This window comes from Chenopodium quinoa, unplaced genomic scaffold, assembly GCF_001683475.1.
Source record: "Chenopodium quinoa cultivar QQ74 unplaced genomic scaffold, ASM168347v1, whole genome shotgun sequence".
NCBI classification, from domain to species: Eukaryota; Viridiplantae; Streptophyta; class Magnoliopsida; order Caryophyllales; family Amaranthaceae; genus Chenopodium; species Chenopodium quinoa.
In genome coordinates this window covers 1,373,976-1,399,607 of record NW_018743196.1, presented here as the reverse complement: position 1 = coordinate 1,399,607, position 25,632 = coordinate 1,373,976, and the positions used below count along the sequence as shown (strand labels likewise).

General features: G+C 36.3%; 3 protein-coding genes and 1 pseudogene across 3 annotated transcripts; 3 read left to right on the top strand and 1 right to left on the bottom strand.

Annotated features, from left to right (window-relative positions):
• The first annotated feature begins 822 nt into the window (after nucleotides 1-822).
• On the top strand, nucleotides 823-3,260 carry LOC110733054 (annotated as a pseudogene).
• A 1,318-nt stretch (nucleotides 3,261-4,578) lies between these two features.
• LOC110732926 (protein MAINTENANCE OF MERISTEMS-like) lies at nucleotides 4,579-7,166 on the top strand. The gene is made up of 3 exons (XM_021912911.1): nucleotides 4,579-4,673; nucleotides 5,464-6,801; nucleotides 6,882-7,166. Exons 1-3 carry the CDS (start codon nucleotides 4,605-4,607, stop codon nucleotides 7,164-7,166), a joined length of 1,692 nt encoding a protein of 563 aa, XP_021768603.1. The 5' UTR covers nucleotides 4,579-4,604.
• A 10,201-nt stretch (nucleotides 7,167-17,367) lies between these two features.
• Nucleotides 17,368-22,512, top strand: LOC110732925 (histidine kinase CKI1-like). Its single transcript, XM_021912910.1, has 8 exons — nucleotides 17,368-17,424; nucleotides 17,578-17,814; nucleotides 19,016-19,696; nucleotides 19,818-20,193; nucleotides 20,297-20,823; nucleotides 20,916-21,901; nucleotides 21,988-22,216; nucleotides 22,306-22,512. Exons 1-8 carry the CDS (start codon nucleotides 17,368-17,370, stop codon nucleotides 22,510-22,512), a joined length of 3,300 nt encoding a protein of 1,099 aa, XP_021768602.1.
• A 460-nt stretch (nucleotides 22,513-22,972) lies between these two features.
• Nucleotides 22,973-25,279, bottom strand: LOC110733052 (ribosomal RNA small subunit methyltransferase-like). The gene is made up of 2 exons (XM_021913074.1): nucleotides 24,882-25,279; nucleotides 22,973-23,991 (listed from the first exon to the last, which is right to left on the bottom strand). The coding sequence occupies exons 1-2, from the start codon at nucleotides 25,182-25,184 to the stop codon at nucleotides 23,203-23,205; spliced, it is 1,092 nt and encodes a 363-aa protein (XP_021768766.1). The 5' UTR covers nucleotides 25,185-25,279; the 3' UTR covers nucleotides 22,973-23,202.
• Nucleotides 25,280-25,632: the final 353 nt, after the last annotated feature.

Genomic DNA, 25,632 nt, shown 5'->3' with positions numbered 1-25,632 from the left:
TCTAGTTTGCATAAAATAAGCAAGTTTGTCAAATGTTGGATAATAAAATAAAATTGATTTTATCATATGCGCAAATGAGTAAACTGGGCACAAGCTGCACAACTAAGTTGTACGGTAAAGATGTTGCATAAACATTTTGGCCTTGTTTGGCAAATGGCTGTTGGCTGGTTCACTTGGCTTGTTTGACCAGCTGGTATGTTTGGCCGTTTATAGTGGCTTTTGAAATTGGCGGTTAAAGCTGGCTGTTTATAAAAGTGTTTGGTAAATTAATTATTGGTAGTTGGTTGTTTATTAGATAATTTGTGGGCCAACAAGCCAAAAGCCAACAAAAAAGCTACTCAAAGCAGCTTTTTCATTTTGGCTTAAAAGCCAGCTTTTTCACTGGCTAAAAAGCCAATTACCAAACACATTTTTTGGCTGTTTGACCTCATAAAAAGCCAAAAGCCAAAAGCTAACCAAAAAGCAATTTACCAAATATGACCTTTATGAACATCACACGTATACTTTCATGCATGGTAGTAACCTTTTTTCTTTTAACTAATACTCCGTAATTAAAGACATGAGTTGATCTTATAATCATTAATTCATTTTTGCATTACAAAATGTGTATCAACTATTAAAAAATACAAAAGACTTATCAACCAAAAATTGAGCGAAAAATCCAAATCAGTGCAAAATTAGGCAAACTTAGATTTAATAGATTATTGACCTAACTCGTATACTTTTTCACTCGATCACATTGCTACTAAAAAAAAGTTACTCATTAACCATTTTATTTTATTTATTTTATTTTTTTTTAAGACAGGTGATATTCGTAACTAACAAAAAGGAACGGAGGGAGGAGTAAAAATGCAATTACAAGTCATCAAAGGGAAGAGTAAATCATAACTCTCAAGAAGTAACACTCCAACCACCGCCATCGAGTACCCGCCGCACCCATCTAACCACCCGTCTCTCCAACAACCCTTGACACTCTCACTCTCTCTCCTCTTTCATGGCCTACGAATGACTCTCTTCTCCTTAACTAAACGCACTTTCACTTCTACCTCTTCACTTTCTCTCTCCTCAGCAACCTCCTTTCATGGCTTCCACCACCATTATTCGACCCCCTTATGCTCCTCCTTCAGTGCGGGACGATTACGACGTCAAAGAGGAGTTCTCTTCTTTCGATGGCAACAACAGCAGCAAGTGTGCTTTTTTCAAGGTAGCTCTGTGCCCTTGTCTCGTTTTCATCAGTCTAACTTTGATTGTTGTGTTCATCGTTTTGATTGTCAAGTTTCATCTTATTTGTCATCTTCCGTTGCACTACCTATTTTACAAGAAAGATTGTTAGATTCGAAGTTTAGGGGTTGTAATTTGAAGAATTTTGAACATGGGTTTTCAATTTCAGTTGTTCCCAGTGTTTATTTTGTTAGATCAATGCCATTTTCTGTGAATTCCGGGGTTTCTTTTGGTGGGTTGTTGGTTTCTGTTTGTAATTCAAATTGGGTATTGCCCAATTTTGGGGGTTCTAAAAAGATGGGGATTTTGAGGTTTGGAGGTTACTATAGAGGATTTTCTAGTTGTAAGGAGGAGAGAGATAGTGATGGTGAGGATGATGAGGAGAGAGAAGGGAGTGAAGGTACCTTTGAGTCGAGTGCTGATCCAGAGGAAGTTAGTAGGGTGGCTAAGTTGATAGGTGAATTGTTCGCCTTAAATCGAAATATGGAGGCTGTGCTTAGTGAATCTGGGATTGAATTGAGTCATGATTTGGTTGTTGATGTTTTGAGAAGGTTTAAGCATGCTAGGAAACCGGCATTTCGGTTCTTTTGCTGGGCTGGACAAAGACCAGGGTTTTCGCATGATTCTAGGACTTATAATGCCATGTTATTGATATTGGGGAAGACAAGGCAGTTTGAGACGATGGGCTCGTTGTTAGAGGAAATGGGGGAAAAAGGGCTATTAGATATGGACAGCTTTATGATTGCTATCAAAGCTTATGCTGCTGGTAAAGAGAGGAAGAAAGCTGTTGGGGTGTTTGAGTTGATGAAGAATTATGGCTTTAAAGCGGGGGTTGAAACTATTAATTGCATGCTTGATGCCCTTGCTAGAGAAAAGATGGTGAAGGAAGCTCAAGCTTTGTACGATAGGTTGAAGAGTAGGTTTACTCCAAACATGAAGACTTATTCAGTTTTGCTTAGTGGTTGGTGTAGAGTGAAGAATCTCATGGAAGCTGGAAAGACTGGAATGAGATGATTGATCAGGGTTTGAAGCCTGATCTTATTACCCATAATGTAATGCTAGATGGATTGCTGAAAGTTAATAAGAAGTCTGATGCAATCAAACTTTTCGAGGTCATGAAGGCCAAGGGGCCAACTCCAAATGTCCGGAGCTATACTATATTGATAAGGGACTTGTGCAAACATTCTAAGTTGAGAGAAGCTGTTGCCTACTTTGATGAGATGCTGGCTTCAGGGTGTGAGCCAGATGCTGGTGTATATACTTGTTTGATAACAGGATTTGGGAACATTAAAAAGATGGACATGGTATTTGGTTTGCTTAAGGAGATGAAGGAAAAGGGTTATCCACCGGACGGGCAGCTGTATAATGCTTTAATCAAATTGATGACAAACAGGTGAATGCCTGATGATGCCGTTCGCATTTACAAGAAGATGATTCAGAACGGAATTCAGCCGACTATTCATACTTACAATATGATGATGAAATCCTATTTCATTGCCGGAAACAGTGAGATGGCTTGTGCCGTGTGGGATGAGATGGTCCAAAGAGGTTGTTGGCCTGATGAGAATTCTTACACCGTTCTCATTGGTGGGCTTATTAGGCAAGGGCGATCCGAGGAGGCATGTAAACATGTTGAGGAAATGATCAATAAAGGGATGAAAGTGCCAGAACTTGATTTTAACAGGTTTGCAGCTGATTTCTCTAAGGTCGGACGGCCTAACATTCTGGAGGAGCTGGCTCGAAAGATGAGGCTGTCTGGCAACTCTGAAGTTTCTGAAGTCTTCGCAAGATGGGCTCAGATGACCCAGAAAAGAGGTACTAGAAGAGGCACGTTTGACCCTGATGCATAAACTAGTGAAGATTTATAAAGATTGATTGATATCCAACTGAATATTTCCACCACTGTAAAAGTAGTTGTAATTTACCTTGGCTTGCCTATTATTCAGCTGACATTTCTTGTGAATAGTAGTTGAAATTTCTTCGTTTACATTGATCATAGGATTCTTGTTCTGCTTTTATGCATATCTTGCCTTGCTTAATTCTTTTTGTTTTTAACGTAACCTTCCTGGCTTCCTATGTCTCATAATAATGAATGTATGACTAAAACACATTCAAACTCTACATATTCATGTGAATACAGATTCGTGTCGCTGAGGACTGTGGTTTTGATATAGGTGTACTTCTCCATTCCTCTACTTGAAATTGACTGGCTGCTTACGAAAAACTACACTGCCCATTGGTTTTTCTGAATTTTTGTTTTTATTATATTATGGATTAATGGTTTTTATAACTTGATGGGATGTTCTTTATTTTCTTTTGTTTGCCATTCTCTGTCCTTTTAGATCATCTGCAATATTGAATTAGCAACTATTCTTTACTTGACTGGAACCAACTGCCTCACCAGGCCATCATGATTATCTTACATCTTATGTTACCGGCTTAGCAATCATCCTTGTGTCTTATGCTTGGTGCGAAAAATCAGTGCTCCAAAATTCTTGTGGGATGGATGACTGGTGTGATGGGGTGGTTTCCTGAATGATTAGATACGCTTCTGTGTTATCAGTAAAACTTATACACCTTGAGCCTTCTGTTTATACAGAGCTTTATTCGACACAACTTTGACATTTCGAATATCATTTAACAGCAGTTTCTTTGGCATGTAGATTTAAGACAGGGTTGGCTTCTCAGTTGGTGCTGTTATCACAATGTGGATCTTTGATCAGTCCTGCTGAAATCAGCAACCTTTCTTCATACAGCTGCTCTAGGGCAGTCCAGTATACTGTCTTAAGTCCTCTTCCACTATACTGTCTTAAGTCCTCTTCCACTATACTGTCTTTAAGAACATTGTGTGCTTGCATTCTTCGTTTTCAACTCTGGGCTAAAGACAGGTCTAAGCCAGTGTAGTTTGAGGCATACAAGATTTGGTTTTCGGATGGACTTGTTGACCATCTCTACCAAAGAGTAACACATTAGGCAAAAGAGTAACATAAGTGTAATGTTAAGTGTTTTTTTTTTAATTAATCGGTAGGAGGACTCTGACCAGACCTCAATCCTCACGATTTGTTTTTTTTTTTTTTTTTTTTTTTTTTTTTTTTTTTTGGTGAAAATCCTCACGATTTGTTTGATCTAGTGTTTGCAGGTCGGACACCTTAAACTTTGGAATATTAAACAAAAGGAATATTTATGCAATTTGCTCTTTTTTGTACGAGTTAAATAGGCCATTAAGCCTAAAATCTACTCAATTGCTAATCATCGCCCGCGAATCTCCACATAAAGCCCACAAAATTAGAGTGAATTGTCACTTTTGCCCTCAAAGTAAAAAACACAATTTCTTCTCTCAATTCTCTACTTCCACTTTCTCTCTCTAAAAAACTTTCCGAGCGATGTCGAGGCGGCCCGGCAAGGAAGTGGCGGCACATGCGGCGGGTGGACAGCGGTTTTCCGGCGAGAAGGTATTTTTTATTAATTTTGTGTTTAAAAATTAAAAAAAAAAAAAGGTCGGAGGCGGTGGCGGCGCCTAGGCCAGACGCCACCACCACGGCGGCGGCGTCTAGCCCAGACGCCACTACCACGGCGGCGGCGCCTAGGCCAGACGCCGTGACGGTGGCGGTGGCGTCTGGCCCAGGCGCCAGAACCACGGCACCGACGTCTGGCCTAGGCGCCGCCGCCGTGGTAGTGGCGTCTGGGCTAGACGCCGCCGCCACCGTCACGGCGTCTGGCCTAGGCGCCGCCGCCTTTTTATTTTTTTTATTTAATTTTTTTTTGGTTTTAAATTTGAAATTTAATTTTCGAAAATAATTATTTTTTTTTTGATTTTTTTTTAAATTTGTTTTTCTTTTTTTTAATTTTATGTTCTTGTTTATTGTTCTTGTTTTTTTTTTTTTTTGAATTAGTTTTTTTACTTAAAAAAAATTTTATGTTCCCTTTTTTTTGTTATAAATTTTTTTTAAAATTTTGATGTTCTTCTTTTTTTAAGTTTTTATAATTTTATATTTTTCACTTTGTTTTTTCCAATTTGTTTTTTTTGGGTAATTTTTTTTTTTGCTTTGTTTTTTCCAATTTTTTATTTATTTATTTATTAGGTTATTAATTTTTTTATTTTTAGGTTGTTAATATTTTGTAATGTTTTTAATTTATTTTCCATCATATGTATATTGTTTTATTTATTTATTTTAATTACTTTTTTTATGTTTATATTACATGTTTATATTGCATATTACATGTGTTGTTATTTTGTGTTAGGCATCGTATTTTCGTTCTGGGGCTGAGAAGAGTATGGACATTATGAGAAGTACGATGAACTCAATGGAGAGCTCGGGGCCCAGACACGTTAGATCCCGTGGTATTTCGGCCTCGGCTCGTAGAGAACGGGTGCACTATTCTGAGGATGATGAAGATGATGATGGTGATGAGGAGGAGGAGGAGGAGGATGCAGATGAGGATGTGGACGATCAGAGTGGACCATATGATGATTACGGTCCATTCAGTCAGAGGCTTGATGATGTGTATGAGACGCGTAGGGTAGACGTGCGTAAGGGTAGAGATGGTAGATTTGTTAGTAGATCTGGCACATCATCTGCGTCCACTGTGTCTGCGGTTAGCAGAAAACGGTCGAGGGCCGTTAATGATTCTTGGGTGGTGAGGGGCGAGGTGGCTGGGGGACCTATAGACGGGAGTGTGATTCCTAGCTTTCTAGGACACATCGCTACCCGTATTTGGGAGGACCAAGAGCGGGCTTTGGATAGCGGCATTTTGAAATGCCAAACCCGGGAGAGGACTTGTAACTTCTTGTGTAGTTGGGCTGAGGCTTGGCCGGAGGAGAGCGAGATGGTCGGCCGATTGAGGGCCACTAGAGTGAGCCACCTTCCTGCCACCATGCATGAGAGGATTGACTCGACGCTGATCACGGCTTTCGTTGAGCGATGGCAGCCGGACACGAACTCTTTCCACCTTCCGTTCGGTGAGATGACGATCATGTTGCATGACGTCGAGGCCATCCTTGGGATTCCCGTAGAGGGAAACCGAGCATCTGTTGTCACAGATGCGGATCAGGCAGATTTATTGGCGGAGCTGTTGGCGGTGGATAGGGCTGCGCTGTACACAGCGGCACTTGGTGTGTGGGATCACGGCGGTGTTAAGATCGCAGCAGTTTTGCAGCGATGTTTGCACCCCACTTCACGTAGGACGCAGGACACACAGCTGGCTGCATATGTTTTTCTTCTTCTCGGGTGTACCTTGTTTCCGGATAAGAGCGGAAACAAGCTCAGGCCACGCGACATAGTTGACGCGTGTGAGCCCGACAGAGTAGGCCAGTTTTCTTGGGGGTCGGCTACATTAGCGTACATGTATCGCCAGTTAGGATTCTCGAGCCGGGCTGATGCGGCAGGTATCACTGGATGTATGACGTTGTTACAGACGTGGATATACGAGTATTTCCCGGCGTTTCGACCACACCGCGACCCGGTTCCTATTGGGGATGGCCAGCCACGTGCCTGTGCGTGGAGTCCGCGTGTCGAGAAGAAGTCCATTGACCGCCTGCGATCGATACGGTTATTGCTTGACAGGATGTCCCCATTAGAGGTAAAGTGTTTAAATTATTTCTACTTTTATAGTTTGATGTGTTTATTGTACGAATCTTACTAATTTTAAAAAATGTGCAGGTGAACTGGATGCCTTTCGGCCAGAACCCTAGTAATAGGGTACCCAGGACCCTCTACACGGGACTGATTCAGTATCGTGAGATCGTAGAGGCGTACATGCCGCAGCGCTGTCTTCGCCAGCTTGGATATGTCCAAGTTGTTCCTCCTCCACCAGCATGGCCCAGTAAGGCCGTCCGATCTGCGTCGTTGAAGGAGTACGTCGTCCAATGGCGATCCCCACCGGATACGCTGCAGAGACCTATCCAAGTCCTGTCCGTACACGTGGCGATAAACAGCTCGGTTTGAGGCGATTTCACTGTACATCAACTGACGCACTAAACCGTAGTTGTCTTCACCCATCTGAAACACATCAGCCACAACCCGAAATCCACAGTTACCATCTGCAACCACATCATTCCACCCGTCCAGGAACGGCATCATGATGTTAGGGATCCTGTCTTTATATGGAAAATGTTCAATGTCCATTCTGCCTGTTGCACACATCAAAAAACACAATTAACAAGTTAGCAGAAAACTAAACAAACACTCTAAAAAGTAAATTAAACTAAAGTACCGTACCGGTGCCGGGCATATTCACCGACGAAGATGTTTGACTACCACTTGATGACGATGTACGACCACGGCCACGACCACGACCACGACCACGAATGTACTCAAACGCACTCCTTTCCCGCCGTGGTTGTCGGCCCCGTGGTCGCTCGACCCCCTCAGGTTCCTCATGATCCAAGCACGACGAGTTGAACATGTCATGAAGTACGTGGGTAGCACTACGAATGACTGAAGGGTGGCTGGAGGACACTTGGTCAAACATCGAACGAAACTGCTCCAACTCCTCCTGTTCACGGTTGACTGTCTGTGGAACAGCATGCTCTCCGATAACGAGCGTCCGCCAGAATGGATGAACCTGATCAACATGTAACGACGCCCTATCTTGCGTAATTACGCGGTGAATGGTGCATGCACAAGGTAGTCCATGAGTCACCGATATAGCACATCCGCACCGAATAGCCACTTCATCACCCAACTCCCTCATCCTGGTGTGCTCGCTCAGAATCAACCCCAAGCAGTAGTGTGACACACGACCATGGAGAATCTTAAATATGAAATGGCTATACATCGTGCCATGTCGCCGTCTGGAGTCCTCGAGAGAGTTCTTGATGCCGTTCCTCTGAGTATCAATAGCCTTGTTTATTCTCTCGAACAGTGTATCCAGAGCAGAGGTGGAAGAATCAATCCAGTCCTTCAGAGCTCTATGAGCGCTCTCAACTCTACATGTAGTAGTGTTTCCAAAATGAAGAACTTGGTTTGTCCAATATTTGACAAACTTTTCCCTCTGAGGCACCCACTGCTGCATCACATAGTCTACGATTGCCGGGCACCATTGGTATGCATCCTTGAAGTTATCCAAGGCTCGGTCGTACTCTGCCTCCGTGGTAGCTTGCAGGATCTTCCGCCACTTACCATTTACCAATCTCTCTGCTGAATCTAAGTTCTTGTTGAAAAGGTTGTAGGCTTTGACTTTCACGCATTTGTTGATGTGCCATGTGCACAGTAAATGGCTCGACTCCGGAAACAGCTCCGCTATAGGGGCAAAGAGACCTCCCTCACAATCGCTGACGATGGCCGATGGCTGAACACTTGGGCCGATGTAATTTCTCAACTTCTCCAACACCCAACGGTAACTCGCAACCGTCTCATCCTTCATAACTGCATAACCAATCAAAAAGTTCTGGTTCGTTGGAGTCATCCCAACCATCTCAACCAGTGGAAACTTATACTTGTTTGTCTTGTACGTTGAATCGATCAGAATCACAGATGGCCAAGACGAAATCATATCAGCACAATCAGGATGCACAAGGAACAAATGAGTCACCTCCGATGTGTCTTCATCAGATTCAAACCAGTACAGGTAACCACGTGCTTGTGCCTGGTGTAGAAGCTGCTGTATAGGGTTCCTTCCCTCTGACCGTTCAAACCTCAATTTATGTCTGACGTTGTAGATGTGTCTTCGGTTTGGCTGGTCTTCAGGAAATTTCTCCAACACAGATGCTAATATTTTAGCAGGCTTCACTTGAGCATCACTCATTTCTTTTACAATTAGTTTCGCAGCAGGACTTAGGCCACTTAACTGTCGATGACCCACTTCATATGCGATCATCTCATGGTTGTGATACCCCCATTTACCGTAACTCTTCACTTCCCAACCGTCACCCCTTTGCTGTTGTCGAACCTTTACTCTGAACTGACACCCACAACCTTTCCGCTTTGTATCAAACCGAATCGCTTGACTGAAATCTCGTTCCTCCCTTTTGCGATAACGGTCGCATCTCAAAATGCGATCCATTCTACCATCCCGTTGAGATTTATGAGTTGCTACTACTAAACAAAAACCTGATCTAATTGCAACCTGTTTCGCCCAATCAACCGCTTGTTGAGCATCTTCGAACAGACCATCGTGTACAAAAATCCCACTATAATCATTTCCGTCTCCACCATAATCCTGCAACAATAACATATAAATATAATCACATAAGAGTAGATTAAATTAATACATTTGACACAACATTAGCACAAAAGCAAAAACAATAATAAATTATAAACAACAAACAAAGAAATAAACAAAAAGTATTCAAAAAAAAAAAAAAAAACAAAACACAAAAATAAAAAACATAAACAAAACTTTAGATTAAATAAATAAAAATAAACCAAAAAAAAAAAACAAAAAAAAAACATAAAACGAAAAAAATTGTAAAAAAAAAAATAAAAAATAAATAAATTAAAAACAAAAACAAATTAAAACAATTAAAAACAAAACAAAAAAAAAAACAAAAAAAAAAGAAAAAAATTGTAACACAAAAAAAAAAAAAATAAACAAATTTTAAATTAAATTAAAAAAAAAAAAAAAAAAAATAGTGGTGGCGCCTAGCCAGGACGCCGCCACCGTGGCGGTGGCGTCTAGCCAGGACGCCGCCACCGTGGCGGTGGCGCCTGGCCAGGACGCCGCCACCGTGGCGGCGGCTTCTTGGCCAGACGCCACGGCCACGGTGGCGGCGTCCTGGCCAGGCGCCAGAGTTACGGTGGCGGCGTCCTGGCTAGGCGCCACCACTACGGTCACGGCGTCCCGGCAGGACGCCAGCCGCCAATTCGTGGTTTTAGATGGCATCGTACCTCCTTTTCCGGCGTCAACGGCGTCTCTCCGGTGCATCTACCCGACGTTGAGGGCTCTTCGGTTTCACTCGGCGATCCAGTCCTGCTCCACATTTTTTATGAGTGAAAAATTTTATTTTCGGTAAAAATTAAAACAAGGGCAATAATGTCAACATTTTTAAAAAATGTGGGCTTTATGTAGAAAAACGCGGGCGATGTTTAACAAATCCCAAAATCTAATGAGAGGTTATTTGTCATTCACTTTAACTATGAAAGAAGCAGTGTTCTGGTTGCGTTGTACCACAAGTCCACAATAGATCATGGGCCCAACTCATGAAAATGCTGATTTGGTCTAAAATGATGACCGGAATTTGTCTAGGTTTTTTTTTTTTCTTTTTTCCTTTTTTTTTCCCAAATGATGTAAAGGGCTTATTTACTTATGGGGCGTTTGGTAGAAGGGATGAGATTAAGTGGGATAAGAAGGTGAAATTAATAGATGAGATAAGGATAAAAATAGTGTATTTCATTGTTTAGTATGAGTTGGGATTAGATTGGAATAACTAATAATAAAAAAAAAAAAAATACCCTTACTATCCTTTATTCACCCTCTTTTTCTTTCTCTTTTATTAAGGGTAATAATGTCTTTTACCCATTAAATTTAGTTCCCATCCCTTATACCACCCCCCCTTAGTTACTAATTTGGAGAGATAACTCCCTTTTTATCCACATCCTATCCCCCTTCATAATCCCCATCCCTCTAAACAAACAAAAGACTAGTTTTATCCCTCCTCTTTTATCCTATTCCCCCTCTTTTATCCCTCTAAACAAACACAATACTCCCTCCATTTTTGCAATATTTAAGTTAGTTTGACTTATGCATAACTCCTTATCACATACTCTTCCTATCTTTTTTTTTTATTATTTTTTTATTTTTATATTTTACTATTATAAATAAAATGAATAAATGTTATTTTAGCCGTTATTTAAATGCACCATTAGGATTTTTACATAACTAGGGTAGACCAGATCCATTTTAAGGACATGGATCCAGATCCGCGAATTCAAAATTTTGGGATCCAGATCCTAAGTTTAATTAATATATATCTACATAATTCAACCCCCCGCCCCCTTTTTTTTACTAGAATTAAATCATTGGTTTGAAATTGTAAAAATTTAGTTCATAAATAATAACAAACAAAGTATGTAATAATCTAGAAAATTATAGATTTATATCTATACAGACTAGTGAACTTAATTAGTATATAAATCTTAAATAATACCATAATAAATGTATAAAAATTATAAAACGTTTCGTCAAAAAATAAATAAATTATAAAACGGATCTACGGGTCGGATTCGGACCAGATTCAGATATCAGAAATGATTCAGATCTGGTCCATCAAAACGGTCCGGATCCAGATATAGATCCATTGGGTCCAAAAATTAGAGATACATATCCTATAAAACGGATTTGGATCAATCGGATTCGAATCAGATCCAAGATCCATTGCCATCTCTAGTTGGGGTAAATTACAAATTTAGTTGTTGATATGCAAATAACTATATTTAGAGGTATAAAATATGACAAAAGCAACTAACATTGATGATAGAAATAAAGTAAATAAAATTTGTTGAGGGTATAATTGCCAAATACTATTCCTTGAAAATAACTTGTACATATCAATTAGAGTATAAATATAAATATACATTTTGAAGATTATAATTGATATCACACTATTCATATGAAAATCTTATACTTTTTATAAGAAGATAGGGACAGAGATAAGGATAGGGATTTACACAATATATTTTTACCATTCTTTATTATTAATCTGTAAGATCTAGTCTTGTTTGTCTCGATATATGCTTTTAAAATATTAACTTTTTTTTTTATTTTACCATAGAATAATTTAAGATATTGATCGTCAAAGCAACGTATTGACAAATGTGAAATCACAAATGGTGCAATTAAAAAGGGATGAATTATATTATTATACCTCGTATAATAGATCGTTGGATTATTTACAAGCCATGTTTGGAATATAGCTTATTAGGGAAAAGTTAGCATATTTTATCAGCATTAGCTTATTGACTACAATAAGTTAATTCAGAGTGTTTGGTGTCCTGGAGAGCTAATTTAAAGAACTTTTCCATTATACAAGCTTTATTTTAAATAGGAACTTTTTCATCAGATTATTTGATGTCTTAATATGAAATCCCCCAATAAATCTAAAAACCTATCTCAATTACCTACTCTCACAATTAGCTTAGTGGTCATTTCATATATTCTAAATAGCTTAAACAATGAACTATTTATCAAACATTTTTCATGCAATCAGTTAATCAAATCATCATTTAATACAATCATCTAGTCTATATTAATTAACACAATCAACTTTAGCTTTTAGATTTTCACGGAACACAACCAATATCTATTTTAAAGATTTTATTTTATTAGAACAACGTGTACTAATAAACAACTAAAGTATTAATGGTTCAAGTTATGGCTCGACAATGCGTCGATCAAAGTGATGCAAATATCAATAGATGGAGGGAGTATTTATTATTTATGTTGAACATAACTTATTTTTAAAGAAATTATACATGCTGAAATTGTTTTTCTTAAACTTAACATATTTTTGTTGAAATTTATTTAAACAAAAGAGCAAAACGTCCATGAATTGAAACAACAACGAAAAAAAACCCTAATATTTTTTATGATAAAATATGTTTTTATCATGTTAAATAAACATCTCAAAATATATTAAGAGTTTAAGGCCCTTCATATACTCTCTTTATCCCAGAATAATTGGCACAATCAAACATTGCACACATGTGCGATGCACTAGTTTGATCTTATTTTATTAATTAAATATTAATGAAATAATAATAAAAAAAAAGATTTTTTAGAAAATAACACCATTAAATAACCAAAAATTTGATTATAACACCACAAAATTTCAAACTTTTATTATAACACCACAAAATTTCAAACTTTTATTATAACACCACAAAAAACCAAAAAATTGGATTTCACCACCACTCACTAACGCCATCCAAAAAACTGTTGGTGAGCACCACACTTTACACCTGTTAGTTAACTATTGGATTAAAAAAAGAAAAAACCCTACACTACTAACCCAACCACCAGCGCCAGTTCCCCCTGCCTCCATCTCCATCACCTCAACCCCCGCTGCCAGCTCCCCCAGCCGACCACCCTCGACTGACGAAACCTGCCCCACTACCGCAAGCCCAACCAAGCCTCACCGTCGCAAGCCCGGCCACGCCTGCTGCCATCATTGGTGAAAACTCACCCGAGCCCAACTACCAACAAAAACCGGCCACCTTAAAACACCCTAGCCCAGCCACCAAAAAAAATTGGCGTTTAAACCCGTTCACCCTCAAAATGATTGAAAACCACCAACCCTTTACCCTTTCACGCACCCTCAAATGCACGAAATCGACCATGGAAATCCAGAATGATTGATTTGACCATTTCAAGGGTGCGGGAAAGGGGGTGGTTTTAGGCGGGCTGGGGTAGATGGGGAAGAAGGCGCTGGAGGTTACGCTAGGATGGTGTGTAGGTGCATTTGGGTTGTGGCGGTGTGTCGACTGGGGTAGGCGGGGAAACCGTCGGCTGGGGTTGGGATGCCAACATCGACAATGGTGGTGGTGGGGCTGGTTAAATTTGGGGTTATATTTTTTTTTAATTTTTTTTTACCTTATTATATAGTGACGTGTGGCAATGTGGATCCCAAGAATCCGTTAAGTGGTGGTGTAATCAATTGTTTAAGTTTTTTTGGGTGTTATAATACAAGTAAATTTTTTTTCTTTTTTCCTGTTTTTTTTTTAATCAAAATCGTGACTTTTTTGTGGTGTTATTTTCTATAAAATCTTTTAAAAAATAAATTCATATTCATGCATATCTAATAACATATTTTATGACAAAATATGTTTTTATCATGTTAATAAAAAAATATAATCAAAGATATTATATGAATTGTGAAAAAAGGTGCAAATTATCAATTATTCTGGGACAGGGTGTAATATTAATTTTAAAAAATCCAAAATTAGATTATGAGCATTATTATCATAATAATATCCAATGAGATATAAAATCTATAATTTCCTTGCATAAAAAAAAATCTTTAATATCCAGTGGGATGTGATATCCAACCAGCTGCTTTGTAATTGAAATATGGAAATAAAAATCAAGTTTTTAGAGAAATCTCACACAATGAAAAATCTGAGATATTAAGATGTGATAATTATAAAAGGGTCCTTAAAAATAGAAATAAATCAATATTATTTTTTTTTTGAAAGAATCAAAATAAATATTAAGGATTTCTTTTGCTTTTGCTACAGATTATTGTTATAATAATTAAAATCCACATAAACATTTTTTTTTCATACCCAATTTTGATGTTCTAAATCTACCACAATACTCAACTAAAACCCAAGAAACATTGATTTTTAACAAAAATCCATTGAGATTGCAAATACATTTTTTTAAAAAAAAAATAAAATTTAAAGTGATTAATTAAATTAATTTATTATTTAAATTTTTTTAAGTTTTTTGAATTTTTAATTATCAGCCGCACACAAAACGTATTGCTAAGACAAGGGGTCCAAATTCCAATTTTCCCTTGGTAAAAAATGTCTAAAAATAAAATTATATTGCATCTAATAACAATATAATAGATGTTGATGAGCTACTATATTACACAAAAATAAGTTAAATACTACAAAAATCGTTTAGCATTGATTTTTGTATATTGATGGTTACAACATAAATTCATCATTATTTCTCAAATAAAATTTAAATTTAACACGATTATTATAATTTATCATATTGAATTCATTTGCTAATTATAACTTGATGTTTAATTAATCTCTTTCTTTTACCATGCAATGTACACACATAGGTATTTCAATTCGATGGTGCCATTGCCTAGGTCAGATTGCTTATAATTAAGTTGGAAATAATTTCCATTAATCACTTCTAATACGACCTATTCACTTTTCTTTAATATCAAAATTATGGTGTAATTGCGCCAAAAAAGAAAGGAATTCTAAAATAATAATCAGTAACTTTTGAAATAATTTTCTCGCATACTCTTCTAATACCTATTCACTCTATTCTTTTGAGCTTCGTTCTGAGCAAAGCAGAGTAGTGCAGAAAAAGATTCAGCTAAACATAGCAGAGCATAAAAAGATTTGAACAGAGCAACCCACATCATGCCAGCAGCTCAGGGCATGTGCTCTTTATTTAGTCAAAAACAGAATTCAGCAGAACATAGCAGAGCATAAAAGATTTCAACAGAGCAGGCCACAACATGCCAGCAACACAGGGGTCTGTGCTCTTTATTAAGTCAACAACGAAACTTTTTTTATTATTATTTTTTTTTTTATTGTGTAGTACATTTATTTCAACATTCACGTATACATACATAAAGCTTCATGCACGCTTGACAAAAATATGCATTTGTATGATCTTCCATTTAATTGTAACATTTACATAGAAATGTCTACACTAATTTAAATTATCTAGAAACTAAATTCCAGCTAAATGTTAAATACCTGATATATTATTAGTCTCCTAATTAAATTTATCCGATAAAGAAGCTACTGCACTGATCAATATAATATGACTTTATTATACCATATATATGTATACATATAATATAATAAATAATAGACAATTAAAAAATGCTCTAAGCTTGAATGCAAGGAGGCATCGATCACTTCATATTATAAACTACTTCGTATATAATTATTATTACAATTACTAATTATTCGATATAATAAAAGAAAAGACCATCACAAAATGAATTATCCCACCTACTAGCAAGGTTAATTTTGTCTCAAATTTTATAAGATCTTCATAAAATAGTATATAAATAGGGCATTAAGCACACTCTTCAAACACAATAACAAGAGCTAAAAAAATCCTTTACATTAAATTCCTCATAATTTCTCACTTGTTAAATTAAGTTGCTATACATTTTTTTTGGCAATTCTCCTCTCCTTTCATATTTCTACCTATTGGTAAGTTGATCTTCTTGAATCCAAAATTTTAATTTATGTAGCATAAATTAATACATGATTGTCATAATAAGAGCTTTGCTATAAACATTCATTTCATAATTTATACATTTCTTAAACTGATTTTAACTTGTTTTTCAGGTAGTAAAAATTATAATTTCAAAGGAATTTTGACATGTTTTGTCATACAATTCAACTTCAAGCTAAACAATTTAATGTAAAAATTCATTTTCTGGTACATTTTCAGTAAGCCCCACATTAATACATCAATTTTAAATTTTGAAATATTTCAACAAAATCTTATGATTTTTTAAATAGCGCGCGAATGAGCACGCATGTGCTTCACTTGGCAAGCTCACGCACGTGCTTCACTTTGCAAGATCACGCACTTGCCTACTCATGATAAATATCAAATGGATTTGGGTTAGCAAAAAAAAAAAAAATCAGCCTTAATGATTTGATAATCCTTTTCTAATTGACGATAATCTCTCTCTGTTTTTTTTATTCAATTAAGCAATCTTTTAGCATCCGGAAAGATTTTATAATTTTTTTTGGTGTGAATGAAAATATTTATATGAACATCTCTAAAGATCATAATAGATGTATTCAAAATGATGAGTATACACCCATTTCCATTGCTTTTCCCTCAAATCTGATTGATTTGTTTGGATATCATGATTGACTCATTGTTTTGTATAAATACCTCATGTAAAATGACACAGTTATATTCTTCATTCATGGAGTGGGAAGAAAAAATTTTGCAAATGAAATTTTCATACATAATTAGAGAGTACAAATTAAAGTTGTTATTTTTTTTTCTTCACAATCTATAAAAAGTCACAATAAATAGTGATGTCAATGAGATTCGATCTCAGGTCTTAAGTATCTTTTTTCAAAACATTAAAAATAGTTATCTTTATTTCATTCAAAGTTTCAAGTTTATATAGTTTATAATTATAAATAAAACATTTACTTATAAATTTTTCAATATATATTTCTTATTACCTTTTATTTTCTTTCCCCTATAAACTACCCAAAAAAAAAAAAACTATTTAATTTTTATTCCTTTGGGTTCAAAAACAGGAAAAGAGCCCAATTTTCTTTTTTTTTTTTTAAATTTAATAAGGCATACTTAATTGCCTCTACAAAAATATAAGGAACTTTGTTACATTTAAACATTTGGATAAAACTCTCTTCATAATTAGCTCTATTTCTTGCTTATTTACTTTCTTCTTGATTTTTTTCATACATCTATAACAATGGGATACATTCCATCATCAACTTGCAAGCTTCAATGGCAGAAATTGTCAAATTAATCGCGCTGAGGCCCATTACTTTCTTTGCCTTCTTGGTAAGCAATACAACCAGAAAAAAAAAATTAAATTTAATGATTATAATTCCTTATATATATTACTAACTACATAAAAAGTTAATAAAAATGTTTTTTTTTGTACCTAAATGATTATTTGAAATTTAATCGTGTTTTGTTACATGTTACATACAGACGCTTGTTGTGTTGTTGCTGCCTAGTGTCATCATCCCGATATGGTATCAGATGATGAAAAACATTGAGAAGAATGTGGGCAAGGAAACGAGTTATGCTAGTTTCGAGCTAATTAAAAATTTTCAAGACGTAGCAAAACTAATTCCTCCCATAAATTCATCAGCAATTGATCTATCAAATGTTTTGAACATTGATAATACGCGTGACAAACTTTTATTTCCTGATATTCAAAAGGAGGTTCGTGATCTTCCTTATTTTGTTTTTGCGATTTGTTTTAGCCTAAATATTTTCTGATTACGATTTATTTTGGATTATCTTATTAACCATGCTGATTGTATAGCAAATGTAGTGAAATCTCCATTGATATTGATAATAAGAACCACAAAGATATTCTATAGGGAAAAAAAAAAAAGAATCACACATTTCACATAAATATTTGAAGTAACCTAACTTATAAAGTATAGTACTTGTACATGTAATTTGAGGTTAATTTTTTGTTAAGATTTTGAAAAATGTCGATCACTTTGTATGTTTATCTAACATAATAACAAACAAAAATTTCTTATTGTAATAATAAAAAGTAATCAAGTAATAAATTATTAACAAATGGTATGTAATAATCTCAATTACAATAGACAGACTATAATTTTCAAGATTTCTAGAGTAAAATATTTGTTACTGAGATATTATACAATAACTTTCCAAATTTTAAGATTTTCTATTGATATGACAACTAAGGACAAGGTTATTAGGATAATATATACGTGGCACAATGGTATGTAAATATAGTTGGCTAATTACAGCTTTGATATGTTTATGTGAATGAATAATAATAATAATAAGGGGTATTAATTATCAAAGCTGTTTAATAACATAAATTAAGATCGAATTCTATCGATCTAATAAATATAAGAAACTTCTCTGAATTAAAATGATTGATTTGATTGTACAATTACAACCATTTGCTGTCTTAAAATCAAACTAATATTCTCACAATCATCTTTAAGTCAAGGGAAAAAAATAAAATGGTCTTTTATTTTGTTTCATTAATTTTTAAGGAGTATGAGAATTTTTGATAAAGTGAATTGTATTGAACCGTAATAATTTATTCTATTAAATTAAATCACATTTAATTTCAACTAATCCCCTTAAAAAGTTTATCAATTTTTTTTCTTCTCAAAATGACATTTATTTTAGATCAAGGAATATTTTATATTTATTGTTATATATAAAAAGAATTATCAATATTTTGAACAACTATAGGCGATAGCTCAATTGATGAATTAAGTACCATAAAAAGGTGATAATGAAATTAAATTTAAGTTACAAGTAAACGAAATTCATGTTAATGATTAATGTTAATAGTGTATTTACTTATGTTTATAATGTTTTCTAATAACATTTTTACTATTTTGACTAAGTTTCAATATATTTTCAGGTTGCGCCTGCATTATTCATATCACTATTGGTCATACCTCATTTAATCCAAGCTTCATACATTGGATTGGATGGCCTCTTCTTTTCATATATCAAAGTCGATGATCAAATATTTGCATTATACTCAAACTCAACTTTTGCAAATAATCTTGATCATTACACTTGGTATACTCAACTAGTAAAATCTACTAGTGGAGAATTACTTGGAGAAGCCAACATCACAAAACCCCTTATTGTAATCAATGAGATATGGTTCAAAGTAGCTATGGATAGCCCAAATGGCTATGCATCGTTAGGGTCTCGATGGTATACTAACGATGGAAAAGAATCGTCGATTCTATTCTTAGACACTGCGAGGCTAGGTAGAGCCGGAGCCATATCTCTCGGGTTTTCTAGTGAAGAAGTAACAACGTTCTTCTCTAGTACAAATCTTTTGGATGCAAGTTTGTACATGGCAACCCTTGGTGGTGACAAGGTACTAATGGATGGTATAAAAGACGTCGACATCAAAATTAAGAATGACAAAGCTTTGGTGCAAGGTAGCAACCAAACTTATATAGGTGAAATTTCATGCAATTCCAACAACAATGGTGTTACCAATATTGGTGGTACCGCCTTAGACATTGGAGGAGCCAATTTCATTTTCTATTGCTCGTCGATTGATGTTGCAAGGGTGCCAATGGTATGATTTCGATCTTGTGTTTCACAATCCATATGAATTATATACATTGTCAATATTACATTACATAGTATTGTGAAAATTTCATTTTTAATATGTTAATAATTGTATGGTTTTCTTGTAGGTATATGTATTGGCTTATCCAAGCAATAGATTAATCATCAATGTCCACAATCACACAAAGGTGGAATTGATACTTTTAATTATCATGTTGATTGGCATGATAATCTCTGTGTTCATGCTTGTCACCCTGGTTGTTAGAGCGGCTAGGAGGGAAGTGCACTTGCGTGCAGCATACATGAAGGAAATGGAGAAAACAGCACAAGCTGAGAGAAAGAGCATTAAGCAAAGCTTGGCCTTTGCGAGTGCTAACCATGATGTTCGCGGCTATTTAGCTTGCATCAAGGGCTTGACCGAACTCTCTGCTTCTGATCTTTCTCCCTTTTCTCAAGTTGCTTCTAACTTGAGGAAGATAGATACTTGTGTTGAGGATCTTTTAGGTAATATGAAGTATAAAAAACATTTGTATACATACATGTTTTATTCATGAAAGATTGTTCATAACAACTAATTCATCTTTTTTATTTTCTTGTTAAAATGCAGCATTAGTGAATTCTATCCTAGATTACAGCAAGATAGAAGCAGGGAAAATGCAATTGGATGAGAATGAATTCAACTTAGCACAACTGCTGGAAGACGACGCTGATTTACACCACCCGGTTGCCATGAAAAAGGGAGTCGAGGTGATCCTAGACCCTTGTGATGGTTCCATCTTCAAGTACTCCCTAGTAAGAGGTGACCGCGGCAAGCTCAAGCAGATCCTTGGCAACTTGCTAAGCAATGCAATCAAGTTCACTTCACAAGGGAGCATCTGTATTAAATGCCAAGCAAAGAAACCGAGCTTTGAGAACCCTATTGTTACTTCAGACAGGTTGTCAAATGATCTCGAAGACATGAAGATAATCAAGCAAGATTCAAACTGCATGGAGTTTGAGTTTATGGTGGAAGATACAGGTCCTGGGATCCCTAAGGACAAGCGTGGTTCGATCTTTGAGAACTTTGTTCAAGTCAAAGAAAACTCTGCAGGGCAAGTTGGAACTGGTTTGGGACTAGGCATTGTACAATCTTTGGTATGTATGTTTGGCAATAAAATTAAGTTAATCTATTTGCTAAAATGTTATTGATAGTCTCATACACCCATCTGTATGAAAATAATTTGCAGGTAAAATTGATGGGGGGAGACATAGAAATCGTAGACAAAGCCAATGGCGAACAAGGGACATGCTTCAAATTCAACATCTTTTTTATAGTACAAGAGGAATGTTTGGATAACCCAAGGCAAGAATTGATAGAGCATAGGGACATCAACTCGGGCTCAGGGTTAAGCGCGTGTGTTCGTAGTCCTAGAGGTGAAAAGTCTTTAGTGATTCTCTTGATGAAAAATGATGCACGGAGAGGAATGATCCATAGATACATGGAGAACCTTGGTGTAAACTTGAAGGTCCTAAGCCAGGGGAAGCAACTCTCTCCGACCCTTAAGAAGGTTAAATCTATGCTCATTGATCCTCTATTTAACTCATCGTCAGGGAGGTCAGACACGAGTCCTCCTCGTGGAACCTACTTGAGTAACAACCCTGATCGCAGTGGTAGAGGTGGTTCCAAACTCCCTCCTCTCAATATGATGGAATGCATACTGCTTGTAATAGATTGCAATGCAGGGGATGATTTTCAGAAAATGCAGAGATTGGTGTCTGAGTTTAGAAAGGACTTATACATGACATGCATCAAGGTAGTTTGGCTCGGTAGGCCTGGCACCAGCAGGGCTAAATTACAAGGTTTACCAGATGAGAGTCTCCCTTCGACAGATCTTATCATATCGGAGCCTCTTCATGGGTCACGCTTATTAAGGATTGTGAATCTTCTTCCTGAGTTTGGGGGTGATTCTGTAAGATCTCCTACTTCTGGGAGATCAAAGAGATCCAATACTAGTGTTGCAGTTTTAATAAGCAACACACAGTCGGAAACTGAAGAAGACAATATCGAGTCTAGTGATGGGGAGATCAAGTTAGTAAGAAACAGGAGAAGCTTACAATTAACTACTAGTGGTGATAACTATGCTCATGAACAAGAAGTCCCTCAAGTTCTAATGAGCTCTAGTCCGTCGATGACTAATACTACTCAAATGGGAGAAATACAAGAAGTTCCAAGGTAATGTAATGATATTAGTATATTCACTAATAAGTTGTGTTTGATTCAAAGAAAATGTTTTCGATTTCATATTTTTGTGTTAACAGGGATGCAGAGACCGAGAAATCTCCTTTGGAAGGGAAAAAAATACTGCTTGTTGAAGATCATATGTTACAAAGAATGCTAGCTGAAGCATGTGTTAAGTGTTTAGGTGCCGAAACTCAAACATGTGAAAATGGTGAAGAAGCTCTTGAGGTGGTATGCAAAGCTTTGAGCAACCAGCAAAGTGGAGAGCCCTCTAAGTTTCCATATGATTTTATAATCATGGACTGTGAGGTAAGCTACCCAAATTTATTTCTGTTCAACTTATAACATAAACTAATTCACATTTTTTACTAACCTGAGGTATCTTGTGTTTATCTCAGATGCCAGTGATGACTGGCTTCGAAGCAACACAAAAAATCCGAGAAGAAGAGAAGAAGTACGGAGTACACATCCCGATTATTGCACTGTCAGCTCACGAGGTTGATGGAGAGGAAGGCAGGAAGATTGCTGAGGCTGGAATGGATTTCCACCTGACAAAGCCACTCCGCGATGAAGAGCTTCTAAAAGTACTACAAAATCTGTTATAAACTAAGATAATTGTATCAATTATACATTTACTTTATGTATCAGTAGGTCCTTAGAAATGTGCCTGCAAAATCCTGTTATTTATTTATGCAGTGTGCAGTACATATAGGCTATCCAAAGTAGGTGGTACTAAGTGTAATCCGAATGGATGTTAGTTTACTCCTACAGTTTTATAAATATAAGCAACCGTTTTTATGTTATGTTTTCCTGTCAATGGTGATACTTAAACAGCAATATTAGTAACCGCACAGGCACACACAGCCCTGTAATACTACCGTACTTGTTACTCCATAACTCTTTACGTCCTTTGACTGCTAACAGCTACTACGTCTACTGATGGTTGTTAGTAAAGAAATATAGCCAAGTTTACCAAAAATAATCTATATAGCTCAAGTTTTTACTGACAAACAGTTCAATAAGTGATCTGCATTGCTCAAGTTGTCAACACAAGTATTTTCGATCAGAATCAAACCATACAGTATATATTTCATATTGATAAACATTCAACAGCTATGAATATATAAGATAATGAAGATACGAAGAAAACAGATTCTACTACTACATAGATCAAAATTGTTGCCACTCAAGTTTACAATATTTGGATATCACAAATTGTATGGAATAATGAAAGCAAGAAGCAAAATTGGGAGCATGTATTTATCACAAAAATAAATAAATAACATATTGTATCACTATTTTTTACTAGTGAAGTGAATACCGGCCTGGTTGAAAACTGATAATAAGTGAATGAACTCATTTTGTGTGAGCTTGGAAGATCTTTTGTCTGCGTAATCATACCGCTTTAACACATCTATCACCTTAGCTTTAAAATTAGGATCATTTGCTTGCATATCATTATCAGAGTCTGCATCCGAACCTTTAACATCCATTTCATCTTCATCAGCTTTACCATCATCCACTTCCATAGTTTCATCCTCGTCTACCTGATCATCTTTCTCATCGGCTAAAACAGACATATCAATTGCCTCTGAGTCATTTGTCAATTGTCCTAAAGACTCTATGGTCCTGTAGTTCTTCTCTAGCATTTCAAGAACCTTTTTTTGACCAAAAATTGATCCAAGCGTTTTGTTCTTTCGACTGAAACATAGAGAGAGTAGCCCATTCCACTCTTTAAGTTTGCCAGCTGGTATAGGAAGAGGCTTTCTTGGTTCAATACGAACGACTGAGGAGTCGACCTTAGGTGGGGGTCTGAAATTATTCTTCCCAACTTTGAGGAGATGGAAGACCCGAGCAAGGAGCTGAGTGTTCACTGAGAGACGGCAATAGAGCTTGTCACCTGGTTGAGCAACAAGCCTCATCGCAAATTCTCTTTGGAACATAATAATTGCACATCTGAAGTTTTGCCTTTGATTGATGTCCAACAACTTGAACACAAGTGGGGAAGAGATCTGGTAAGGGATGTTAGCGACGCAGATATCAAAAAAAGGAAGCTCACACTTGAGAACATCTCCTTGGATAACCTGTTGACGAATTGAAAAATGTCAGTACTCAGGAGGACATAACAGATCAAGATGCTGTACAAAATGAATGATCCATTAATTTGTCAAGCCACAAAATCAAGCAGAGGTTACAGTCTGATATGTAATCCGAACTTGTCTAGTTAAATGTTAACAGTCCTATCTACATCAGAAAGTAAACATCTAACAATTCAAAATTCAACAATCAACAAAAAGAGTTCATGATGCTACAAATTGAGATGAAAACAATAGATATGCCAGTCAACTGTTTTGTTCCAAGGAAACCTCGGTGCATGGTTTAGCACACTGATCATTATCATACACATCAATGGGAATTTTCTATATTATACAGTGGAGCACCAAAATAAACAAACTTATAAAAAATCAGGAGCTATAAACCCTACAAAGTCTCTTTCTGAAGGTCCAATTCATTCCTCTTTTGTTCTTGTACCCAATATTGCCTAAAACTAAAGGAAGCCAGCAAGTATAATAACAAAAGTTTGATTATACCACACCCAATTTAGATGCATCTACAATCATAATAGCAAAATAATACATACTGGGTAATACTTCCTCCCATTAAACATTAAAAGTCTCACAAAATTCAGAATCCAAAAACTCAAAACAACAACGAACAGGCCCTAATTCCCAACATTGAGTTCAAATCAGCATCACAGAGCTCAAATTGCCCTATTTTCTTCAACAAGTTTCATTCTTGCAACTCAGCAAAAGCCCAATTCAACAAATAACCAAAAAGATTCAATTTTTCTCCTTTGAAAATTTATAATTTCTAACCATTAAATATATAGGAAATTCAAGCTCCACAAAATCCCATCAACTAAACAAAAAAAGATCAAATCTTTTAACAAAAAAAAAAGGGTGGGAAAAAGAACCTCTAAACGAGTGGACAAAGGGGTGCCTTGAAAACGGCGTTTAAGCTCAAGAACCATACGAGGATCCAACTCAACAGCAACAACTTTCTTGCCAGCTTCTAGAAGCTTCTTAGTAAGATTACCAGTACCTGGACCAATTTCCAGAATAACATCTGTAGGTTTAATACCAGCTTTCTGAACAATTGATTCAACCAACATTGGATTTTTCAAAATGTGTTGTCCTTTTGATTTGTGAAAGGGTATTCCTCCTTGAAAATGGTTGCTCCCCTTTTGCTTCTCTTTTCTGATTTTTCCGCCCGCCATTTTTGTGCTGTGATGAACCTTCACAAGTTTTCAGTTTTTAGAGAGTGAAAGGAAGGTTTGGTTGCAGTATGTTAGGGTTTTGAATCAAGGATGACGTTAATACGTTACGGAGTAATTTATATTGTTTGGGTGCCCCTTCCCTTAAGGCCTTAATAGTGCCACTAAAATGATTCAATTCGAGTTGAGTCGTGTTTTAGTCTGTTCGAGCTGAGTTTAATACTCTTAAGAATTACTCATGTTCGAACTATGTCAAGGTTGAACGAGTTTTTATAAATCTTACTCAGACTTGGTTCGTTTAAATTTTGGCTTATTCGAGTTTTGTTCACAAACACAATTATTTGCATTTCGAGTATAAGTATGAGCTTGAATGAGTTTAAATCGGGCTTGATTCAGTAAACATGTCCTCATTTATAATAAAAAAATAATTTCTTTCAAGTTTTAACGCATC

What these genes read in the sequence shown, in the direction of transcription:
- LOC110732926 (XM_021912911.1), top strand. Translation starts at nt 4,605, where the DNA reads ATGTCGAGGCGGCCCGGCAAGGAAGTGGCGGCACATGCGGCGGGTGGA. An exon ending in AGCGGTTTTCCGGCGAGAAG is followed by an intron (nt 4,674 to 5,463) that starts GTATTTTTTATT and finishes ATTTTGTGTTAG; the next exon opens with GCATCGTATTTTCGTTCTGG. An exon ending in ACAGGATGTCCCCATTAGAG is followed by an intron (nt 6,802 to 6,881) that starts GTAAAGTGTTTA and finishes AAAAATGTGCAG; the next exon opens with GTGAACTGGATGCCTTTCGG.
- LOC110732925 (XM_021912910.1), top strand. Translation starts at nt 17,368, where the DNA reads ATGGCAGAAATTGTCAAATTAATCGCGCTGAGGCCCATTACTTTCTTT. An exon ending in TTACTTTCTTTGCCTTCTTG is followed by an intron (nt 17,425 to 17,577) that starts GTAAGCAATACA and finishes TGTTACATACAG; the next exon opens with ACGCTTGTTGTGTTGTTGCT. An exon ending in TAGGCATTGTACAATCTTTG is followed by an intron (nt 20,824 to 20,915) that starts GTATGTATGTTT and finishes AATAATTTGCAG; the next exon opens with GTAAAATTGATGGGGGGAGA.
- LOC110733052 (XM_021913074.1), bottom strand. Translation starts at nt 25,184, where the DNA reads ATGGCGGGCGGAAAAATCAGAAAAGAGAAGCAAAAGGGGAGCAACCAT. An exon ending in CTTTGTCCACTCGTTTAGAG is followed by an intron (nt 23,992 to 24,881) that starts GTTCTTTTTCCC and finishes ATTCGTCAACAG; the next exon opens with GTTATCCAAGGAGATGTTCT.